The 21,238-nt window shown below is 45.5% G+C and overlaps 1 protein-coding gene across 8 annotated transcripts in view; it reads left to right on the forward strand.

Moving 5' to 3' along the window:
- Positions 1-21,238, forward strand: part of LOC137421532 (mitogen-activated protein kinase 4) — a 41,478-nt gene that overhangs the window by 4,200 nt on the left and 16,040 nt on the right. Inside the window, exons 1-3 of one of the 8 annotated variants that reach the window (XM_068107685.2) lie at positions 8,940-9,193; positions 15,672-16,554; positions 16,880-17,163. In XM_068107685.2, coding sequence (XP_067963786.2) covers positions 16,260-16,554; positions 16,880-17,163 — 579 coding nt within the window. In that variant the 5' untranslated portion in view covers positions 8,940-9,193; positions 15,672-16,259. Of the gene's footprint in view, positions 1-8,939; positions 9,194-13,765; positions 14,453-15,666; positions 16,555-16,879; positions 17,164-21,238 lie in introns of those variants that run through there. The other 7 variants (XM_068107683.2, XM_068107680.2, XM_068107681.2 and 4 more) reach the window with 7 other exon arrangements.

Here is a 21,238-nt window from a genome sequence, read left to right on the forward strand (position 1 = left end):
GAAAGAATATGGAACTACCCAGACTCTTACTAGAGCTGGCCGTCCAATCAAACTGAGCAAATGGGCAAGAAGGAGCTTGGTCAGGGAGGTGAAGAAAAACACAATGACCACTGACAGAACTAGATAATTCCTTGGCTGAGATGGGAGAACCTGCAGGAAGGACAACAGTCTCTGTAGCATTTCACAAATCAAGGCTCGTGTAAGAGCTAAACAGGCTTTATAAGAGAGTAAAATGTGTAAGGCTTTATAAGAGAGAGGCCAGACAGAAGCCACTCTGAAGACAAAGGCACATGACAGCACACCTGGAGTTTGCAAAAGGCGCATGAAAGATTGAGAGCATGAGGCCAAATATTCTCTAGTCTGATGAGATTAAAATTGAACTCTGGCCTGAAGTATGTCAGAAAACGAGCACAGCTCATCACCCATCTAATACCATCATGGTGGTGGCAGCATCATGCTATGGGGATGCTTTTCAGCGGCAGGGACTGCGAGACTTGTAAGGGTAGAGGAAACAATGAATGCAACAAAATACAGGCAAATCCTTGAGGAGAACCCTGTTTCAGATCACAAAGGACCTTAGACTGTGGCAAAGATTTACATTCCAACAGGACAATGCCCTACGCATACAACCAAAGCAACACTGGAATGGCTTCAGAACAACAACATGAAAGTCCTTGAGTGGCCCAGCCAAAGCCCAGACATGAATCCACTGCTTTAGAGTGCAAAATTGAATCTTGAATCCAAAACGATGAGAATCCGTGGAAAGACTTGAAGATTGCTGTTCACCGACACTCCCCATCCAACTTGACAGAGCTTGAGCAAATCTGCAAGGAAGAGTTGGAGAAACTCCCCAAATCCAGATGAGAAAAGCTGAAAGACATATTCAAGAAGACTCAAAGCTGTAATCGCTGCCAAGGCGTCCTTGGTGTTCGTGAAAAAGCTGAATGCCTCAACTCTGTTTGCCTCTAAATCTTGTGTCCCGAACCCATCCCTCTCTGTACCCACCGTACCCAGTCGTACCCAGCTGCTCCTGGACTCTGTGTCCTTTCCTCCTGACAATGTGGAAAAGTTTCTTTCAGCCCTCGACTCTGATTCTGCAACTGGACCTGACGGCATCAGCCCACGGGTCCTAAAATCCTGTTCTTCCGCTCTTTAACTCCCCCTCTCTGTTCTCTTCACCCTCTCTTTTGCTCAAGGTCATCTGCCATCTGCTTGGAAATCAGCCAACATCACCGCTTTGCACAAAAAGGTGCAAAAACAGATCCTAGCAACTACAGACCAATCAGCCTTCTCCCAATTATCAGCAAAGTCATGGAATCCATCATTGCTTCAGATATGAAATCTTTCCTCTTCTCCAATGGCTTGATCTCTGATCATCAATTTGGTTTCAGACCTGGTCACTCTACTCTGGACATGCTGCTTCTGCTTTCTCAACAATGGATGGAGGTCTTCAATGCCAAACAGGAAATTAGAGCTGTCTCCCTTGACATATCACGTGCCTTCGATACGGTCTGGCGCGCTCTGCTCACCAAACTCTCCTCCTTTGGTATCCATGGTAATCTCCACGCATGGTTGGTGGACTTCCTCTCGAGTCGTAGTCAACGTGTGGCCCTGAATGGGTTTCTCTCATCTCCTCTTCCTGTTCAGGCTGGAGTTCCCCAAGGCAGTGTTCTGGGCCCTGTGCTTTTTCTGGTCTTCATCAATGATCTCTCTGACTCTCTTGAAAATCCTCTCTATCTCTTTGCTGATGACTCTACTCTCTGTCGCTCCATTCCTCATCCCTCAGATCGGCAGTCTGCAACCTCCTCACTCTCTGCAGACCTGGACAAAATCACAGACGGGGCAAACAAGTGGAACATGTCTTTCAATCCTGACAAATCTCACGCTCTTACGATGTCTCTCCGAAAAGACCGACTGGACAACCCTCCCATCCACTTTCTGAATAATCCTCTCCAAGAAGTTCTGTCACTCAAGCTTTTGGGTCTCACTATCTGCCATGATCTTTCCTGGGAAAACCACATTTCAAATCTGGCCTCCAAAGCCAGTCGCCGACTGGGAATTCTCCGTCGTGCGAAGTCCTTCCTTGGCACGCCTGAGCTCCTCACCACATACAGGGCTTTCATCCGCAGCTCAATGGAATACTGCTCTCCCCTCTGGGCTGGTGCTCCTGCCTCACACCTAGCTCGTCTTCACGCTGTTGAAACCAAAGCGTTCAGAATCATTGGAATCTCCCGGCGATGAAGCTAACTCCAAGGGCCTTTCACTCACTCACTCACAGGAGGTTGGTGGTCTTTCTTCACACAGGAGGTCTTTCCTCACAGGAGGTGGGTTTGGTGGTCTCACAGGCAGGTTGGTGGTCTTTCCGTCTTCTACCGACTCCTCTCTGGCCTTGCCCCCCCCCAGCTCTCTCTGGGCTCTGTCCCCCAAATATTCCTACAGGTCGCACAAGATCTGCCTGCAACCATTTTATGGTTAAACTGCCAAAATCAAGACTCTCTGCTGACCTTCACTCCTTCATGCCTCTTTTCTCCCGCCTCTGGAACAAACTCCCTCACTCTCTTCAATCCCACTCCACCCTCCAGGTCTTTAAAACAGCTGTTCACCACCATCTCTTATCTTCCCCCATCCAAAACCTTGATCTTTTCTACCCCCACTAATTTCACCCCAAATCCACTTTTTTGAAATACCAACTTCTGTCCTGGAAGTCCTTGGTGTCCTTGTGTTTTATACTTCTCCCACCCCCCCCCCCCTTCTCACGCCTCCTCCCCCCAAGCCCTCTCCCTCCCACACATCTCCCTGCTCTCAAATGTTGTGTTTGTGTGCTTCCCCTTCTCTCCCCATCTTGTCTTCCGCTCCCTCTTTTTATATATTTTGTTTGTCTGGTTGATTTGTTTGTGAAATAAATGTTAGCTCTTTCACGAGCCTCGATTCAGTATACAAAAAAAAAAAAAGGCACTTCTACGAAGTATTGACTCAGGGGGTTGAATACTTATGTGAATTAAATATTCCTGTATTTAATTTTTTTAATTATTTTGTAAGATTTCTAAAAATAAAATTCCACTTTGACATTATGGAGTATTTTGTGTAGATCAGAGACAAAAAAATCTTATTTTAATCCAATTTAAATTCAGACTGTAACCAACAAAATGTGAAAAAAGTAAAGGAGTGTGAATACTTTCTGAAAGCACTGTTTATACTCTATTGAATCACTCTTGTGGTGGCATTTTGGGGAACAATCGTGAACTCACGGTTCTCGGAAAACGTTATGGAGACGAGGGTTGCAGTGCTACATGGACCGTTTTGGCAGTAGTCCCAGTTTTGGGTAAGTGGGAAGAGGAAGAGGAGGATGTTGTTGGGGTGCTTAGCACAGCTGGACTGGCAGAGTACATTTGGTTTTGTTTTGGAGATAAGATTGTTGTCCCCCGTCGCACCGCGGAGCGAAAGGGGGACTATGGTTTTCCCCTCCGTCCGTGCGTGCGTGCGTCCGTCCGTCCGCCGTCCGTCCGTCCGTCCTTGCGTGTGTGCGTCCGTCCGTCCTTGCGTGCGTGCATGCATGCATGCATGCGTAAGCGAAGGACCGAATTCTAATTTGGTGTGTGGGTGCAACCCACGTCAAAATCCAAGATGGTCGCCGCCATGTATGTCTGAACCTTGTGAGCGGAATATCTTGAAACATAAGCGAAGTACCAACTTCCAATCTGGTGTGTGGGTGTATCTTGGCATAAGGAAGAACGCTATTGAAAATTGGGTCGCCACGTCAAAATCCAAGATGGCCGCCGCCATGTATGTCTGAACATTGTGAGCGAAATATCTTGGAAACATAAACGAACTACTAACTTCTAATGTGGTGTGTGGGTGTATCTATGCATAAGGAAGAACGCTATTTAAAATTGGGTCGCCACGTCAAAATCCAAGATGGTCGCCGCCATGTATGTCTGAACCTTGTGAGCGGAATATCTTGAAACATAAGCGAAGTACCAACTTCCAATCTGGTGTGTGGGTGTATCTATGCATAAGGAAGAACGCTATTTAAAATTGGGTCGCCACGTCAAAATCCAAGATGGTCGCCGCCATGTATGTCTGAACCTTGTGAGCGGAATATCTTGAAACATAAGCGAAGTACCAACTTCCAATCTGGTGTGTCGGTGTATCTATGCATAAGGAAGAACGCTATTTAAAATTGGGTCGCCACGTCAAAATCCAAGATGGTCGCCGCCATGTATGTCTGAACCTTGTGAGCGGAATATCTTGAAAAATAAACGAACTATTAACTTCTAATCTGGTGTGTGGGTGTATCTACGCATAAGGGAGAACGCTATTGAAAATTGGGTCGCCACGTCAAAATCCAAGATGGCCATCTTGCGTCTTCCACTTTGTCAACTCACATCACTTCACCGACGGGGGACCTAGGTGTAACGCTTGTTATATCACCTTCACCACTTTGTGTTATTAAAATGATGCAGAAAGTTAGTGTAATTGTTATTTAACAAGTGCACAAGTTGGTGGAATTGTATTTAACAGCATTTCACAAGTTGTTATTGTTATTCACATGCTACACTGATTATAACAGTAACACTAACTTTATATACCATGTTAATAACAATAACACCAACACTGCACCCAAAGGTGGTGTAATGGTTATCAACATGGTGTGTAAAGTAGGTGTTATGTGCACAAAGTAGCGTAATCGTATAATTTCATAGTCCAGTCCTGTTGTCTTATTCAATACGTGTCTATCCGGGTTGGCAGGATGGCCTAGAGATAGGCACACTTACCTCTAAGCTGTCAAGCATTGGTTCGATTCCTGGCTCAATTCTAAACTGTCGTCCTGGTGTTTCGCAGGCAGGGGCATTCGTCTGAGTGCCATCCCTCAGATGGACGATGTGCCAGCATTAGTTGGTGGACGTTAAAGACCCCACGGTGTCCTTTGTGTAAGAGTAGGTGAGATATCGTTGGCACCATGAGCGAATTACAAATTCCTGCCTAATCTGCAGAGGGTGTTGCATCAGCGGTACAGCCAATGATGCTACCCCCGCCCCGCAGCCTTGTGCAGCATCCGAAAGAAGAAGAAGAAGAAGAATTCTGTGTGTTTTTTTGACGACCATGCACTCATTAATTGCTGGACAGAATGAGCTGGAAACTGGTAGTTGTCCTCACTGAGTACACAGGAAGGTTTTAGATGGTAAAAACGTCTCATGGTTTGGGATGTTGGGTGGGGGAGTTTCAGATTGTGGGGAGCACCCCAATTTTGTCGATGTAAACGTGTATCGCACAGCACCACCTGGTGACCACCGGTATTACAAGTCATACAAAAATATCCATAGACATCCTAAAAGTGGGGGAATTAACCTGTCCGGAAGGATGGGTTCTTTGCTCGTTGTTATGAAGTGTATAAATTTTGTGTAATTATCCCAATGCTTTTTGAAAGAAAAAGAAAAAAACGGGGGGATATTATAATCGGGTCTCTATCTTTCCGTCAAACGGACACATTTTAAAACATTTAAAACGAAACTTTGTATATGCAATTCATATTGGGGGACGCATGAAATATGCAACAATATATTGGATTTGACTCCGGGGCGGTCACAGGGTTCAAAATGGGGGAAACCATTTTTAACTCAAAATTTGATATTGGGTCATTAATGAGGGAACTTTTTGTCGTCCTCTTTCACCTTTGCTTGAGGTGGGAAGCGTGGGGATTTGTGATGATGCAACATCAACTTCGCTCTAGTTGTATTTAACGCAGTGCACAAAGTTTTAATATTGTTATTCAAGCAGTGAACTTGGTGTTATTGGTACTAGCAACGGTACCTGCCCTACGGGCGGGGCTTCAATTGGGAAGGCCCAAATGAAAAGGAAAAATATCAGAAGTTGAAGGTTTTTATTATTTTAAATGATTCATATAAACATCCGTTGAATCAAATCACACGCAAATCATCAAAATCTAAACAGTATCTTTAGAATTTCAATAAAAGCCACATCACTGTTCATATCGGTAAATATTAATCCATCGTGTTTCAAATCGTGATCGATACACTATGATCGTGATGATCGTGATCGTGAATCGTGATCGATAATCGTGTTCACAATCGCTATGTCGTATGTACTCCCGATACGTGTAGCAAATTCCCGAAACGTGTAACTGTACCAAATCAACAGTTAAAAGGATTTTGAGCCGATAGCTGTTACGGCCTTGGCAAGATCGATGGAGACAGCGATCTGTTAGCGATCGATGGAGACATGTTGCTTTCCTGGGTGCCGCACAAACGGCTGCACCGATCGCGCGGCACCCGGGAAAGCAACATCGTCGCAATGAGAACAATGAACGTTATGCGAACGCGAATGTTATGCGGGAGTCCAAACCTGAGAATGCTGGAGACTAAAGCTGAAATTGGGAAAACGAAATAGCCTATTTTACTCCTGGGGATCCCAGGATTACCCACCCAAAATATCTTTGCGATCGGTTCAGCAGTTTTTACGGTACCTTTGAACAGACAGACAGACAGTCAGACAGACGGACGGACATTTAGTGAATTATAGTAAGATTAACAAGATACCCAGTTAGTGTTATTGTAAAAAAAGATACACACAGTTAGTGTTATTATTAACAAGATGTGCAAAGTTAGCATTATTGGTACTAACAAGATGCACAGGTAGTGTTATTGTTAAAAAGATAAACAAAGTTAGTGTTATTGGTATTAACAAGATGCGCAAAGTTAGCGTTATTGGTATTAACAAGATGCGCAAAGTTAGTGTTGTTAAAAAGATAAACAAAGTTAGCGTTATTGGTATTAACAAGTTGCACAGTTAGTGTCACTGTTAAAAAGATGCACAAAGTTAGCATTATTGGTATTAACAAGATGTGCAAAGTTAGCGTTATTGCTATTAACAAGTTGCACAGGTAGTGTTATTGTTAAAAAAGATAAACAAAGTTAGCGTTGTTGGTATTAAGAAGATGCGCAAAGTTGGTGTTATTGGTATTAACAAGATGTGCAAAGTTAGCGTTATTGGTATTAACAAGATGCACAAAGTTAGCATTATTGGTATTAACAAGATGCACAAAGTTAGCGTTATTGGTATTAACAAGATGCACAAAGTTAGCGTTATTGGTATGAACAAGATGCACAGTTAGTGTTATTGTTAAAAAGATAAACAAAGTTAGCGTTATTGGTATTAACAAGATGCGCAAAGTTAGCGTTATTGGTATTAACAAGATGTGCAAAGTTAGCATTATTGGTATTAACAAGATGCACAGTTAGTGTTATTGTTAAAAAGATAAACAAAGTTAGTGTTATTGGTATTAACAAGATGCACAGTTAGTGTTATTGGTATTAACAAGATGCACAAAGTTAGCATTATTGGTATTAACAAGATGCACAGTTAGTGTTATTGGTATTAACAATATGCACAAAGTTAGCATTATTGGTATTAACAAGATGTGCAAAGTTAGCGTTATTGCTATTAAGAAAGTTGCACAGTTAGTGTTATTGTTAAAAAGATAAACAAAGTTAGCGTTGTTGGTATTAAGAAGATGCACAAAGTTAGCGTTATTGGTATTAACAAGATGCACAAAGTTAGCGTTATTGGTATTAACAAGATGCACAAAGTTAGCGTTATTGGTATTAACAAGATGCACAAAGTTAGCGTTATTGGTATTAACAAGATGCACAGTTAGTGTTATTGTTAAAAAGATAAACAAAGTTAGCGTTATTGGTATTAACAAGATGCGCAAAGTTTGCGTTATTGGTATTAACAAGATGTGCAAAGTTAGCGTTATTGGTATTAACAAGATGCACAGTTAGTGTTATTGTTAAAAAGATAAACAAAGTTAGCATTATTGGTATTAACAATATGCGCAAAGTTGGTGTTATTGGTATTAACAAGATGTGCAAAGTTAGCGTTTTTGGTATTAACAAGATGCACAAAGTTAGCGTTATTGGTATTAACAAGATGCGCAAACATAGTGTTATTATTAACAAGAAACATCTTGAAAATTAAGAACAAAGTAAAGAGTGGTGCTCGGTGGAGCACATATCTCTGCCAGGCGGAACAGTTTACATGTTGTATCCCACTGATAGGCCGGATCTGCATCTGAATCTGAACCTGAACCGAAATCGAATCGACAGAGCACGATACTTGCAATATCCTTAAAACAAATTTGACCTTAAAAATATTTGGTGGTTGAATTCATTGACCAAATATGTAAATCCTCCTCAAATGTCAAGTCAACTGGATGGAAATTGATGATTTTAGAAGTTCGACAAAGGTGATGGCTTTTGACCTATGTTGACCCTTTGACGTCATAAATCAATAGACTTCTCGGCATGAAATTGTAACCTGTCGGCGATTGACATGCATACACCTAAATAAGACAGACAGACAGATTTCGCAAGTAACAAACAGATGGTGGTGGACGTCATGAACACAGTACTCGTGTAAGGCACAGTATGTACATCAAGACTGATTTTGTCATTTTTCATTATTTTTAACAGATTTAATCTCAACATGGAATTGTTTATGACTTGATATACACTTCTGGTTTGAAACATTTGTTTGTAATGAAAGACAAAAAAATCCAACGGTATCTGTGTCGTGTGTCATCTCTCTCGGTTGTGCTTCCACATCGTTTTGTTGCAAAAAGAAACTTGAGACAGTGTTGTGAAAGGGCATGTGATATTGACATCACAAGGAAGAACACACGTCATGTTTTCAGGAGTCAATTTTACATTATTTCATTTGCTGCTCGACAGATTGTTCGTTTTTAATCTGTTAATTGTTCCGAAAGAAACAAAGAAAACTTTCCGTTTTGCTGCTTGGCGTTCTGACGTTGTTCTGACGTTTTTCTGACGTCGCAAACACCACCCGTGTTGTGAGTGGGCGTCACACGTTTAAGAGGGCGTGGCTTGTGGAGTCACGTGTGTTCCCAGCTGGTTTCCCGCGTGTTCAGTAGTTGGACACACACAGGCACAATACGGACCGTTTGTCCGACGTCAGAGACTCGTGCTTGTAATATTCTGGAGTTTTGTTATTTATTTTTTCATTGACGTGATTCACTTTTAGCACTGCAGCCATTGTTGTTTTTGGTTTACATCGGGCGGCTCGTATTCAGGAATGTTTCACTAAGTATCTTGTCCTTGTTACGAGTGATTATTCTGCACTGCTTCGCACTCCTCGGAAGTATCTTTTTAATGCGGTGAGTACTTTGTTCGCGTTCGGGACTTGACTTGAGGCACCACTTGGGTGGTGGTGCCGTGCGCGGTGGGTACTGGTGGTGGGTACTGGTGGTGGGTACTGGTGGTGGGTGCTGGTGGTGGGTGCTGGTGGTGGGCTCGTGTTGGGTACTGGTGGGTACTGGTGGGTACTCGTGGTGGTGTACTGGTGGGTACTCGTGGTGGTGTACTGGTGGGTACTCGTGGTGGTGTACTGGTGGGTACTGGTGGTGTGTGGTGGGTACTGGTGGTGGGTACTGGTGGTGGGTACTGGTGGTGGGTACTGGTGGTGGGTACTGGTGGTGGGTACTGGTGGTGGGTACTGGTGGTGGGTACTCGTGGTGGGTACTCGTGGTGGACTCGTGGTGGGTACTGGTGGTGGACTCGTGGTGGGTACTGGTGGTGGACTCGTGGTGGGTACTGGTGGTGGACTCGTGGTGGGTACTGGTGGTGGACTCGTGGGTACTGGTGGTGGGTACTGGTGGTGGGTACTGGTGGTGGGTACTGGAGGTGGACTCGTGGTGGGTACTGGTGGTGGACCCGTGGTGGGTACTCGTGGTGGACACTGGTGGTGGACTCGTGGTGGGTACTGGTGGTGGACTCGTGGTGGGTACTGGAGGTGGACTCGTGGTGGGTACTGGAGGTGGACTCGTGGTGGGTACTGGTGGTGGACTCGTGGTGGGTACTGGTGGTGGACTCGTGGTGGGTACTGGAGGTGGACTCGTGGTGGGTACTGGAGGTGGACTCGTGGTGGGTACTGGAGGTGGACTCGTGGTGGGTACTGGAGGTGGACTCGTGGTGGGTACTGGAGGTGGACTCGTGGTGGGTACTGGAGGTGGACTCGTGGGTACTGGAGGTGGACTCGTGGGTACTGGAGGTGGACTCGTGGTGGGTACTGGAGGAGGACTCGTGGTGGGTACTGGAGGTGGACTCGTGGTGGGTACTGGTGGTGGACTCGTGGTGGGTACTGGTGGTGGACTCGTGGTGGGTACTGGAGGTGGACTCGTGGTGGGTACTGGAGGTGGACTCGTGGTGGGTACTGGAGGTGGACTCGTGGTGGGTACTGGAGGTGGACTCGTGGTGGGTACTGGTGGTGGACCCGTGGTGGGTACTGGTGGTGGACCCGTGGTGGGTACTGGAGGTGGACTCGTGGTGGGTACTGGAGGTGGCCTCGTGGTGGGTACTGGAGGTGGACTCGTGGGGGTACTGGAGGTGGACTCGTGGTGGGTACTGGAGGTGGACTCGTGGTGGGTACTGGAGGTGGACTCGTGGTGGGTACTGGAGGTGGACTCGTGGTGGGTACTGGAGGTGGACCCGTGGTGGGTACTGGAGGTGGACCCGTGGTGGGTACTGGTGGTGGACTCGTGGTGGGTACTGGAGGTGGACTCGTGGTGGGTACTGGAGGTGGACTCGTGGTGGGTACTGGAGGTGGACTCGTGGTGGGTACTGGAGGTGGACTCGTGGTGGGTACTGGAGGTGGACCCGTGGTGGGTACTGGAGGTGGACCCGTGGTGGGTACTGGAGGTGGACCCGTGGTGGGTACTGGAGGTGGACCCGTGGTGGGTACTGCAGGTGGACTCGTGGTGGGTACTGGTGGTGGACCCGTGGTGGGTACTGGTGGTGGACCCGTGGTGGGTACTGGTGGTGGACCCGTGGTGGGTACTGGTGGTGGACCCGTGGTGGGTACTGGTGGTGGACCCGTGGTGGGTACTGGTGGTGGACCCGTGGTGGGTACTGGTGGTGGACCCGTGGTGGGTACTGGTGGTGGGTACTGGTGGTGGACTCGTGGTGGGTACTGGAGGTGGACTCGTGGTGGGTACTGGAGGTGGACTCGTGGTGGGTACTGGAGGTGGACTCGTGGTGGGTACTGGAGGTGGACTCGTGGTGGGTACTGGAGGTGGACTCGTGGTGGGTACTGGAGGTGGACTCGTGGTGGGTACTGGAGGTGGACTCGTGGTGGGTACTGGAGGTGGACTCGTGGTGGGTACTGGAGGTGGACTCGTGGTGGGTACTGGAGGTGGACTCGTGGTGGGTACTGGAGGTGGACTCGTGGTGGGTACTGGAGGTGGACTCGTGGTGGGTACTGGAGGTGGACTCGTGGTGGGTACTGGAGGTGGACTCGTGGTGGGTACTGGAGGTGGACTCGTGGTGGGTACTGGAGGTGGACTCGTGGTGGGTACTGGAGGTGGACTCGTGGTGGGTACTGGAGGTGGACTCGTGGTGGGTACTGGAGGTGGACTCGTGGTGGGTACTGGAGGTGGCCTCGTGGTGGGTACTCGTGGGTACTGGACTCGTGGTGGGTACTGGTGGTTAACTGTCTCCTCGGCTCGTTTTCTCAATGGGTGACGCCACAGTGATTCGGGCAATAGGGAGCGAGTCATTTGTTTATACGATTGGTATTCCAGGAAGTAAAGGAAATGGTAATTTTCCTTTCACGGCCACGATCGGGTTGAGTGCATCACGATCAGGGTAGTGACGTTTAATACTAAAACTAATATAATAGTAATAGTGGTATCTAGTGTTCATCATGGCTGGATTTGTAGTGGAGGTTATGGTGGGGTGATCATGGCCAGGATGGTAGTGGTGGATGTACGTTATGACGAGTAGTAGTTGAGGATGTTCAGGATGTGTCATGGCCGTTGTTGTTGTAGTAGTAGTAGTAGTACAGTAGTAATAGTATAGTAGTAATAGTAATAGTAATAGTAGTAGTATAGTAGTAGTAGTAGTAGTATAGTAGTAGTATAGTAGTAGTATAGTAGTAGTAGTAGTAGTAGTAGTAATAGTAGTATAGTACAGTAGCAATAGTATAGTAGTACAGTAGTAGTAGTAGTAATAGTATAGTAGTATAGTAGTAGTAGTATAGTAGTAGTAGTAGTGGTAGTAGTACAGTAGTAGTAGTAGTAATAGTATAGTAGTATAGTAGTAGTAGTAGTATAGTAGTAGTAGTAGTGGTAGTAGTATAGTACAGTAGTAATAGTATAGTAGTAATAGTAGTAGTAGTATAGTAGTAGTGTAGTAGTAGTAGTAATAGTATAGTATAGTAGTAGTAGTAGTATAGTACAGTAGTAATAGTATAGTAGTAGTAGTAGTATAGTAGTAGTACTAGTAGTAGTGGAGGATGAGGATGTTCAGGATGTCATGGCCATTGTAGTAGTAGTAGTAGTAGTAGTAGTATAGTAGTAGTGGTGGAGGATGTTCAGGATGTCATGGCCGTTGTTGTTGTAGTAGTAGTATAGTAGTATAGTAGTAGTGGAGGATGAGGATGTTCAGGATGTCATGGCCGTAGTAGTAGTAGTAGTAGTAGTAGTAGTAGTGGTGGTGGAGGAGGATGAGGATGTTCAGTATGTCATGGCCGTAGTAGTAGTAGTAGTAGTGTAGTAGTATAGTAGTAGTGGTGGAGGATGAGGATGTTCAGGATGTCATGGCCGTTGTTGTAGTAGTAGTGTAGTAGTGTGGTAGTATAGTAGTATAGTAGTAGTGGAGGATGAGGATGTTCAGGATGTCATGGCCATAGTAGTAGTAGTAGTGTAGTTGTATAGTAGTAGTAGTAATAGTACAGTAGTAATAGTATAGTAGTAATAGTAGTAGTAGTAGTGGAGGATGAGGATGTTCAGAATGTCATGGCCATAGTAGTAGTAGTAGTAGTAGTAGTCGTGTAGTTGTATAGTAGTAGTAATAGTACAGTAGTAATAGTATAGTAGTAGTAGTAATAGTAGTAGTAGTAGTAGTGGAGGATGAGGATGTTCAGGATGTGTCATGGCCGTTGTTGTAGTAGTAGTAGTAGTAAGTAGTATAGTAGTAGTGGAGGATGTTCAGGATGTTATGGCCGTTGTAGTAGTAGTATAGTAGTATAGTAGTATAGTAGTAGTAGTGGAGGATGAGGATGTTCAGGATGTCATGGCCGTTGTAGTAGTAGTAGTAGTAGTAGTAGTAGTGTAGTAGTATAGTAGTAGTGGTGGAGGATGAGGATGTTCAGGATGTCATGGCCGTTGTTGTAGTAGTAGTAGTGTAGTAGTATAGTAGTAGTAGTAGTAGTAGTAGTGGGGGATGAGGATGTTCAGGATGTCATGGCCGTTGTAGTAGTAGTAGTAGTAGTAGTAGTAGTAGAAGTAGTATAGTAGTAGTGGAGGATGAGGATGTTCAGGATGTCATGGCCGTTGTTGTAGTAGTAGTATAGTCGTATAGTAGTATAGTAGTAGTAGTAGTGTAGTAGTATAGTAGTAGTGGTGGAGGATGAGGATGTTCAGGATGTGTCATGGCCATAGTAGTAGTAGTAGTAGTAGTAGTAGTGGAGGATGTTCAGGATGTCATGGCCGTAGTAGTAGTAGTAGTAGTGGATGATGTTGATGTTGATGTGTGTCATGGCCGTTGTTGTTGTTGTTGTAGTAGTAGTAGTAGTAGTAGTGGTAGTAGTGGTAGCGGATGATGAGGATGTGTGCTATGGCATGTCATGTCATGATGTGGTGGTGGTGGTGGTGGTGGTGGTGGTGGATGAACCTTGTGGTTTGTTTAGTAGTGTTCATAACCAGGGCGGTTGTGGAGGGCTAGTCGGCATCACGGGCTCGGGGTGGTGGTTGATGTGCGTCATGGGATGTGGCCTGTGGGTGGTGCTGGTTGTCGTTGTGCGTCACTTCGTGGAGGTGGTTCTGGGTGTGTCATGTCATGGCTGAAGGAGTATTAATAGTAGTCGTAGTAGTAATTGTGCTGGAGATGGAGGGTGTGCGTCATGGTCGAGATGAGTTGGTGGTGGTTATTCGGCGTCATCACCGGTTGATGATGGGTGGTGGGGGTTTCAGGGTACCGGTACAGGTGGAGCGTTGTGGTGGAATGTGGATACCGTGTTGCTTTGTTGTCGTTTTGAAGTCCATCCTGATCAGCACAGGGAAGGATCCTGGTTTACCTGTTCAAAAGACGAGGTTACCGTTCTAAAATTTGAACGAAATGAAACAGGTATGTCATCGCAATGTCCTCCAGGTTTCCTTTCCCACTTTTCCTGGGATCTCAAAGCCTGCAGTCCTTTGTTTGCACATTGTGCGAACTTGTGTTGGAAAACTACACAGTGCTCCATTGTTCCTGCACACCTTGACCAGGTGAATGGGAATGTGTAATTACGGAGCCGGGACCGTCTCTCCAGATGTGAAGTTTCCAAAGGGAGACATGGAGCGGATGAGGGCACAATAGGTTTGCTGTAGTGTGTCGTGAAAGCAAAGTGAAAACCTTTGATACGTCATTACGTTTGACAGGTAGGTGTGAGGTGTGCACCATGGGCCGTGTTTAACTAATCTGTGCATACCTTGTGTGTTCGCGGTGCTCCGAGATCCCTTGTTTTTAAGTTTGTGTGGCGTTTTTGTTCGTTTGATGAACCTTGAGAAGCTGGAGTTTAAATGACTACTTTCCTCACACCTTTTCCTGCCCCACTCTTTGGCCCCACTCTTTGGCCACACTCTTCTACCCCACCCTGGACCGGTTTCCAACAAATGCACCTCTGTCTGAATGAATGAAATTGTGACTTCACCTCTTCATTTCTAACTCACGCTGCAGGTGACCATTGAGCATGTCCTGCATGTGCTGGTCATGACCGTCATCATGTGCAAAATCAGATTCCCTGTTTTGGGCTCTTTTGTGTTTTATTTATTATTCCTCTACCGGTTTCACCGGAGGGGACGATAGGTTTGCTCACCGTCTGTCTGTCCCACCTGTGGTTTTCCAGACTTTCTTTCCCCCTTACCTTTTCACATATTCAACCGGAACTTGGTACATCATGGCTTTGTTATGACAAGTTTCAGACACTGCAACGTATTCTGTAGCTTTGCATACCTAAAACAATTTGTCCTACTGTATATGTGGAACAAGAGCATCCATTGGGACCGGTAGGGGACGTGTATGGCAAAGCATTTCTCCCTCTCGTTTATTTTAATTTAATTTTTTTTTTGGGTTTGTTTGGTTTCTACCCTCCTCCCTTCCACTCCCTCCCCCCCATGTTCAAGGTGATGCATGTTCGCTACTTCTGTCCCTCATGTAATTTGAGACCAGTACGTGAACTGTATAGTCATAAGCAAGTATAAATGACTGAACTTGGAACGACTTGATTTATTATTTTTATCCTCCGCTTGGTAACTGCACACCAGTGGGCCACGGCAACGCTTCTCTCTCGTGTTTTCCTTTTGCTCCATGTCGCTTTTTTATGCAAAATCTTCCCGATATGGAGGGGTTGCGGCCTTGCTGCTTGCCGGATTAGCCTTTTTGGTGGGGTGGGCGAGGGGTCGGTAGGGTCCCGTGTCGCTCACTGAACTATAGCCCTTGGAGGGTGCTCATGCTGATCACTTGTTTGTGCCCTCGACAACAATATCCAACCCCTATTTGTGGTTGTCTTTTCTGGTATGTATTAATATTTGGCTGCAGCTAATCTCCCCCTCGCCCCCCTCTCCTCACCCCCTCCATTTTGTTTTTCCTTTAGAGCAGAACACCATACAATGGAAGACTGCTTTGAGTGTGAATGCAGTGAATTGGAGCCACCTGATAATTAGAAGAGGAAACCTCGTGGAGGAGCCTTTCCAAGCCGACTCCTGACGAGGATTGCGAAATCTGAACTCTGCACCTTTCCATTTACCTCGGAGAAGTCTGTTGCTCGTTTTGTCGGAAATTGGACCATTTCATAATGCCTTCAAGAAGTTCATGCAAACACGTCCTTTGAATGTTTCTCAGGAATATTAATTTTATTTTCATTTGTGGAGCACGCTCTGCTTGCTCTTGATGTGCTCCATTTCCGCACACAAGCTGATTTGGCTTTTTCCAAGGCACCCGTCTTGTAAATTTTATTTTTAATTTTCTTTCATTTGCAATAGTTTACTTTTTAATTGTGAGCAGATCAGTTCCTGCTTCCCATCAGGGCAACGCGCTTCGATTGACCTAGGAGTTCGACGTTTGTACTTTTTGTTGCTGCTGTTGTTTTTTTCCCTCGACCTGAGTACAAATCGGGTCGAAAAAGTGCCGGACATTGGAAAGTGAGAATATCTATTAAGACCAAGGAAATTGTTTTTTTTCACCACAATGGCGGAGAAGTTCTGCAGCTTGGTGAGCCTCCACGGCGTCGACCTTGGTCCTTCGTATGTCGATATCAAGCCGCTGGGGATGGGTGGAAACGGCCTGGTTTTCTCGGCTATCGACACGCGTTCCAAGCAACGCGTCGCCGTCAAAAAGATCGCTCTAAGCGGCGGACGCAGCATCAAACACGCCCTGCGAGAGGTCAAGATCATCCGACGCTTCAACCATGAAAATGTGATTCGTGTGTTTGAGGTCAAGACGTCATGCGGCACGACCATCCCGTTAAAGTGTGATTTGAGTGGTGAGTTGGGTCGAAAGCAGCGGCCGCCCTCCGATCCGCCATTTCTTACATTTTTCTATCTTCAGATTCCCATTTCATCTATCCTCTTGGCCGAGGTTTAGGTCGACTTCGGTTGGAAATAAAAAACGTTTTTTTTTTTTTAAATTTAATATGCAATTTCAGATTAGCTTTATGACAGTTTCGCAAATAGTGCAGAAGTGATCTTTATTTTGCGTATGGATTACGTTTTTCCAGTTTTTCTTATTACTGCGACCAAAAGCTTTATTTTCATTAAATAACATCGCTACATTTCCTGTAGTCACAGTTTTCTTCTCTTTGTCATCAGGGAGCGGCACGTCCATGCTGACGGATGTTGACTGCATCTACATCATGCAGGAGTACATGGAGACCGACCTAGGTCAGCTTCTGGAGCACAACGAGGCCTTCACCGAGGAACACGCACAGCTGTTCATGTACGAGTTCCTCCGAGGCCTCAAATACATCCATTCGGCCAACGTTCTTCATCGTGACCTCAAACCTTCCAATCTCTTTGTGAACACGGACGACCTGCTGCTCAAAATCGGAGACTTCGGTCTCGCCCGCGTCCTCGACCCACACTATTGCCACAAGGTACAACCTAACAAGGCCTCGCTTGCTATGCTTTGTGCACAGTCGGCTCATACGAGTATGTCCCGTTGGGTTTGTGTTGATGTGATAATTCTGCTTCATCCATGCTAGCTGTTGTCTCTCTGTCACTTTGGGTTAATTTCTTTTTAATTATTTCCATTTCAAACTGCAAATTGATACGAAAGCAAAAGTTTTGAAAGCGCAGCCCGCTCCGCTCACCCTTGTTTTTATGGCTCTCTGATCCATAATGGTTTTGCCACGTTGAGTGTTACATCACACGTCGATCATTGGCATTTCTTGCACTGAAGATCCGTTACTGGATTCCCGTGTACTCGGTGAAGCTCCACGCACGGTGAGCCTTCACGCGTCGAGCTTGATAATGGGAATCTTTACCGTGAAGCTGTAAGAGCCACGAGATGTGCTGTGTTAACGGTTCCATTGCAAGTCGACTGCTGTTAAAGATGAACCTCGTTGAACGTCGTTTATCTCCCTGACCGAAACGACACCTCTTCACGTGCGTTGCGTGTCTGCCCTGCATGATTGCGCATTCTGCGGGGAGTTTGTCGCAATGGAATGCTTGTACATCGGGAACAGCATGTCATTTTATTTATTTTCTGACCATATCGATGAATGAATGAATGAATGAATGAATGAATGAAATCGATGTTCGAAACCATTTATTTTTTGTCCCCCCCACCCCTCCAACTGACATTAAAATGAGCTCCGACCGACCGACCGACTGATCTGTCCATGTACTTTTGTGTCCACGACATTTCAAAAACTTTTGAACTTTACCTTTCATATTGCAGATATCTATTCCTCATGACATTATCTCGACCCGATTAGATCACGGCTGTGATTGGCTGAATTCTGTTGCCATGGCAGCCATCTTCATAACTTGGTTTATGTACGTGACATTTCAAAATACGTTCAAGATTTCGCTTTCATATTGCACAGATTTACTCCACGTACCACCCAAAAAGCGGGAGACCTGGAATATTGTTACAAAGCTGTTGGTTCGGCATTGCTGAAGATCAATCTCGCAGACTTAAACTCGGTTTTTTTTTCCACTCTCTCTCCATTTTTTTTTGGGAAACATTTGGTTCAGTGGACGTTCTTGGCTTGTTGAATGCGGTCGACACCTCAAATGACAAGTCTAACCATAAACCTTTTCAGGTCTGGCCACTAAAAATAAAGCGGCATTAATAAATTGTTTGTAAATGTCACTGGACACCCACTTCCCTTTCCCACCAAGACTGCAGATGGGGGAGATTGGTAGGATGCTAAGGTCTCCCATTCCTTCCGTTGTGCAGGAGTGCAAGTTTCTGTTTACCTCCGTTTCACGTCTGTCTATGTTTGTCTGTCTGTGAAAAAGATATCTCAAAAAGTTGTGGACGGATTCGGACGAAACTTGGTGGACAGGTTATGTATGTGGTGACGAGGACGAAATTATTAGATTTTGGTGAAGATCCGGATTCGGATTCATCTAGAATAATTTTTTTAAGTGATTCGTCACTATTGGGAGATTGGGCCGAAAACGATATACAGGTATAGCACGATATCTTAAAAATTTATGGACGGATTTGGACCACACGTGGTGGACAGGTTGGGTGTGTGACAAGAAAAAATCGATTCCATTTTGGTAAAGATCTGAATATGGATTCGGATACGCGAATTATTTAATTTTTCAGTGATTCTTCACCATGTTGAGAGATCGGGCGAAAGGCGATATATATCATGATATTGTTACAGACGTGGCTTGGATGTTATTTACCGAGCGGTTTTATGGTATGACCACGTCTGCACAAGTTACCCGATTGTGCCCGAACGTTGACTAGTCGCGCGATGCTGGCTCAATAAGAAAAAGAAGACACCCGGCTGGATTACAATAACACAATACGACACCAGGGGTTCAGTTCTCAAGACCTCCGGAGGAGGTTATATTAAGGCGGAAGGTTAGATTACAACTACAAGAGGGACAGCATAGAAAGACAAGCACTTAGACACACTCTTATATTAACCCCAACAGACGACAGATAAACGGGACAAAAGGCTGACTCACACGGGGATTGATGGCAAGGAAAGGCAGGCAGTCGATGGCTCAAGGTGCACTCTTGGCTCAAGGCAGAATCGACTCGGTCCGGTCCAGAGATGCAGGGAGGTCACAGCGCTCGGAAGGCGACGTTCTTTCTCCAAGCTGAGGCGCATCTCACGTCACATCCGGCGCGTGGCCGCGTATATCCGGCGGGGAGTGACACGCCCTCGGCTCGTTAGCTCCGCCTCGTGGAATCGGCACGTTGCTTCTCATTGGGTGCGTGCGGGGGGTTTACCAGGCTCCGCCCTTGACGAGGAGCTGACAAGGAGCCCCTTCGTGGTAACCCCGTGGAGCGCGTGGTCAATGGCGCTAATCGAGCCGGTGTGAGGACGCACACTCCCCGCCCCTCTGTTGTTGTAGTCGTAGTTGTAGTTGTAATTGTTGTTGTAGTTGTTGTTATTGTTGTTGTTTGGGGAAGAAGATGGGAGGAGGTATGGGAAAGGTCCTAAACTCACTACTGATGCCATATAATCACATTCTGGTGCAACGAAGAGTCATAATTAATGGAAACGAGGCCTTAACTGACATAGATTAAGAATAACTAGGAAGATGTCCGAAAGTTGTCTACGTGTGGTGCGGTGGACCTGGGCACGACATTTAATGGGGGAATAAGGGGAAGGTCGGCTCTACTGATTGTTGTTTACATGCAATGGGACTAGGGAATGGGGGATTGGGGAAAGTTGGGGAGTATTGGAGAAAATAGGGGAATATTTACAAGCGGATATGGAGGCCAAATTCCATATTCGCAACAATATTTAATTAGTCATGCTTCTCCTCCTCCTGCTCTATCTTGGTGCCATAATGCATGTATGGCTGACATTGCACTTAAACCACTGATTGGCTCGGTGGCCTCTTGAAGAGTTCATAAAGTCAATGATAGCTACTCATCATCGTTCTGTTGTTACCACATCCTTGATGCACAGTGGCACAACTCATTTTGACCTTGTCATATTCATCCGTTGAGATGTGACCCAGGACTTTATGTACACAAAATAGGCCGTGAATTGTAGAAAGTACTTTTGCCTAATTCTCTGCTGCGAGCAACAGCTTGGTGCTTTTCCATCTGAATGTCCCAATTCATGTGCAACCAACAACAACCTTCCCTACATCTCCCCTTCCACCCTCCACTTACATCTCATTGTGTTCGCTACACTTCAGCGGAAGCAACTATATTACCATGCACGGAACGCTGGTTACCTGCGTGCAATGCATTGTTCCTCATGCCAGAGGAAATACCAACCAGCCAACTTATTACCGGTCAATCTAGTGTAGTCACTTGATCCACAAGGATAACCAAAATTAATGCAAAGATCAGTTTTAGCATCAATATTACACTTTTCTATTTGGAGAACTTGATCTCTGCATTTACCATGCACTTTTCACATCCAATATGGTGACATTTTCATTACCTTCGCAAAAGCGGAAGGTTATGTTTTGATCGCTGTGTATTTATTTGTATGTCTGTGTGTGTGTGTGTATGTTATTCGCATAACTCAAAAAGTATTCAACCGAATTGCATGAAATTTGGTGGGATGATTGGTTATTATACGGGACACATTTGATTAGATTTTGGGAGCAATCGGGTCAAAGGTCAAGGTCACGAAAAGGTCAAAATCGTATTTTTGTTGTTCTGTTCCCTACACTCCCATGCCAAGTACAGAACAGTAGCTGCGGCGAAGGTATGCGCTCTACTGAGTGCCCGTTCTAGTTTTGACTGGTACAATGTATGTGGGCCAGTCAATAAGTAACCTTAAAATGGTGATATAAATTCAAGAATGTCGTGTGTGTAGTTGTAGACGACATATGTTATATCTATGGGTAAGAGTCATGTTTTGCCTGTTTTAGATCTGGCAACATTGAGCGTATGATGGCAGTAGAGCAGTTCCAAGATGGCAGCTCCCTTAAAAGCATGCATCAGGGACGAGCAACGTTCTGTCATCCGTTTATTGGGAAGTGAGGGTATGAATCCCAGTGAAATCCATT

This window comes from Myxine glutinosa, chromosome 2 (genome assembly GCF_964187855.1).
Source record: "Myxine glutinosa chromosome 2, kmMyxGlut1.1, whole genome shotgun sequence".
NCBI classification, from domain to species: Eukaryota; Metazoa; Chordata; class Myxini; order Myxiniformes; family Myxinidae; genus Myxine; species Myxine glutinosa.